We start from the raw sequence: 2500 nt of genomic DNA on the forward strand, positions 1-2500 counted from the left end.
AGATGAAGCCAAAGCATACATAGTACTTTCATCATAAAATATCCTTTGCTAAAACAATATCACAAACATTGGTAAAAAATTCTCAATGTAATGTTTTTTGTTAAAAAAAGTTTTTAATCATTATCATTTATACACCTGAACTTTTTGAATGTAAAGTAAACTTTTAAACATTTATACAGCATACATTGACACTTTCACTTTTAATTAGCAAAAAAAAAAAGAACAAAGCCAATACAAATGAATGTTTTTGTTATTATCAATCTGTAATTACAGAATGTTGCTCTTCATAAGTGGCAAGAAAGCATTACAGTTGTTATATATATATACCATCATAACAACATATTTGTCACATTACAAACATAAACATTTTACTTTTAACATTGTAAAGGAAAATGTTATTATTCACCGCTAACTGCAATCTGCGCTGGATTTCATAATATCTTGCAGTTTATGTATATTTGTTTTGTCCTTATGTTTTGTATCCATGTTTTATTAGATTTTCGTAATTTTTCCAAACTATAAAAGTGGAGGACAAAACTTTTGAAAAACTATACATATATGTCAACTGGCACAAAACATTATTACATATATGAAAATTATCATCATTATGTGATATAAATATCTGTAGTTATTATTGCTTATGATTTAAAGGATTTATAAACTTATAATTATTTACATGATTAATAAAAAATACAAAAAAACAGAACAGTGGAAAGTGGTCCAAAAATTTTACATTTGACTTTATCATACTGTGCATAAAGAAAAAATAATGTTCGTAAATTGGGTAAAGCAGAAAAAAGCTTTAAATGACAAAACTGAATATAATACAACTGAAATTCATTGGTGAGTTCCGTGAATAAGAAAGTTTTTGAAAATGCCAAAAAAATATGTATATATATAATGACATGTCAATCAGATAATAATTGATATGATAAAGTAAAGATTTATATACACAAAAGTAGAATAGGTTCTGTGTATGTCTCTTCTCTCTTATATCCCTCTGTATGTTGTTTTAAATATAATACATGTGATGCTTTCACCCTTCTGCATTGATTTGTGTGCATTATTTAAAAAATGTTTTCACATATACAACAGAACACTGTCACATACTAAAATAAAATTAAAAAATACTATGGTCATTGTATATTATAAAAAATTACACTATTGGCACCACATTATGGACATGATGCACCCTCAATATTTCATTACATTGTTACTGTTCACTTTACAAACACATGTCATTATAGTAATTGACTTACCAGCCCATTCCTTTACTTTGACCCAATAACACAGTCCAGGTACTTGTCATGTAACCCCTAAAAGTATCAACCTATTGTAAACTTTTAAATCCAGTGTTGTTTTATATTCTTGTTTTGGTTTGATGCACATTGCAGTTACCTTATGTGTCCTCCATGAATGGGCAGTCAGACCAGGAATAACGAACTAAAGACACATACATAATAGGCGAGAAAAAAAGAAAAAAAGCAAAGATCAAAATTTAAAAGTTTAGGATCATATTTCTGGACTTCCAATTCATGCTGTCATAAGGCTATGAAAGCTAAACTAATTAATGTGCACGTACATATGTACACACGTACAGACTCACTTGTACACAGGCACACGCACACGCACACAAAAGCACAAACACACAAAAGCACACACACACAAAAGCACACACACACACACACACACACACACACACACACACACACACACACACACACACACACACACACACACACACACACACACACACATACACACACACATACACACACACATACACACACATACACACATACACACACAAAAGCACAGAAGCACACACACACACACATAAAAGCACACGCACACACACAAAAGCACACGCACACACATACACACATGCACACGCACACACATACACACATGCACACACACACTCACAAAAAAAAAAGCCAAAACAAGAGATGTCTGCGCATGCCCCCGCCCCCTTTTTCTTGACCCCCTGATCATGCTATTGGTCTGAGCACAATTGGCCCCACTATCATACCTACCCAACCCTCAGGTCTAACACCCTGGAGAGTGTGTACTCGGTCGAGGGGGCTGTGGGAGGCCCCCTTCGCCCCCCCACTGGATTCTCTGACTCTCGAGAATTGTCAGAGGCCGAGTGCGACCGTGACCCTCGAGAGGCTAGTCTTGGGGCAGGACAGAAGGGGAGAGGACAGCATCCAAGGTAGGAAAAAGAATAAAAAAATCAAAGAATCAAAGGATCAGAAATAGAAAAAGTCAATTCAGATTCAATTGAAAGCTCATGTGTATTGCCTTCTGGTTACCCTTTTTTTTAGAATGAAGAAATTGGGATTTAGGACTCAAAAGGTATTACTAAATGAGGACGAATAAATTTTAGAGTATTGATTCCAACTGGTAAAGAATAGAGTAATAAAATCCTGATATAATGGACTGACCACTTTAAAGTAGAGACAGATTTCATATGTGGCATATAGAATAATATTTCCCA

At 33.8% G+C, this 2500-nt stretch overlaps 1 protein-coding gene across 1 annotated transcript in view; it reads left to right on the forward strand.

Moving 5' to 3' along the window:
* The window catches only part of LOC113824237 (cell adhesion molecule Dscam2), a gene marked incomplete in the record, with an annotated part of 150625 nt that overhangs the window by 142027 nt on the left and 6098 nt on the right, over positions 1-2500 (forward strand). Inside the window, 1 exon segment of the mRNA XM_070114017.1 lies at positions 2048-2215. Within this exon segment, the coding sequence (XP_069970118.1) occupies positions 2048-2215 (168 nt within the window).

The sequence above is a fragment of the Penaeus vannamei genome, chromosome 3 (assembly GCF_042767895.1).
Source record: "Penaeus vannamei isolate JL-2024 chromosome 3, ASM4276789v1, whole genome shotgun sequence".
In the NCBI taxonomy this organism is placed as follows: domain Eukaryota; kingdom Metazoa; phylum Arthropoda; class Malacostraca; order Decapoda; family Penaeidae; genus Penaeus; species Penaeus vannamei.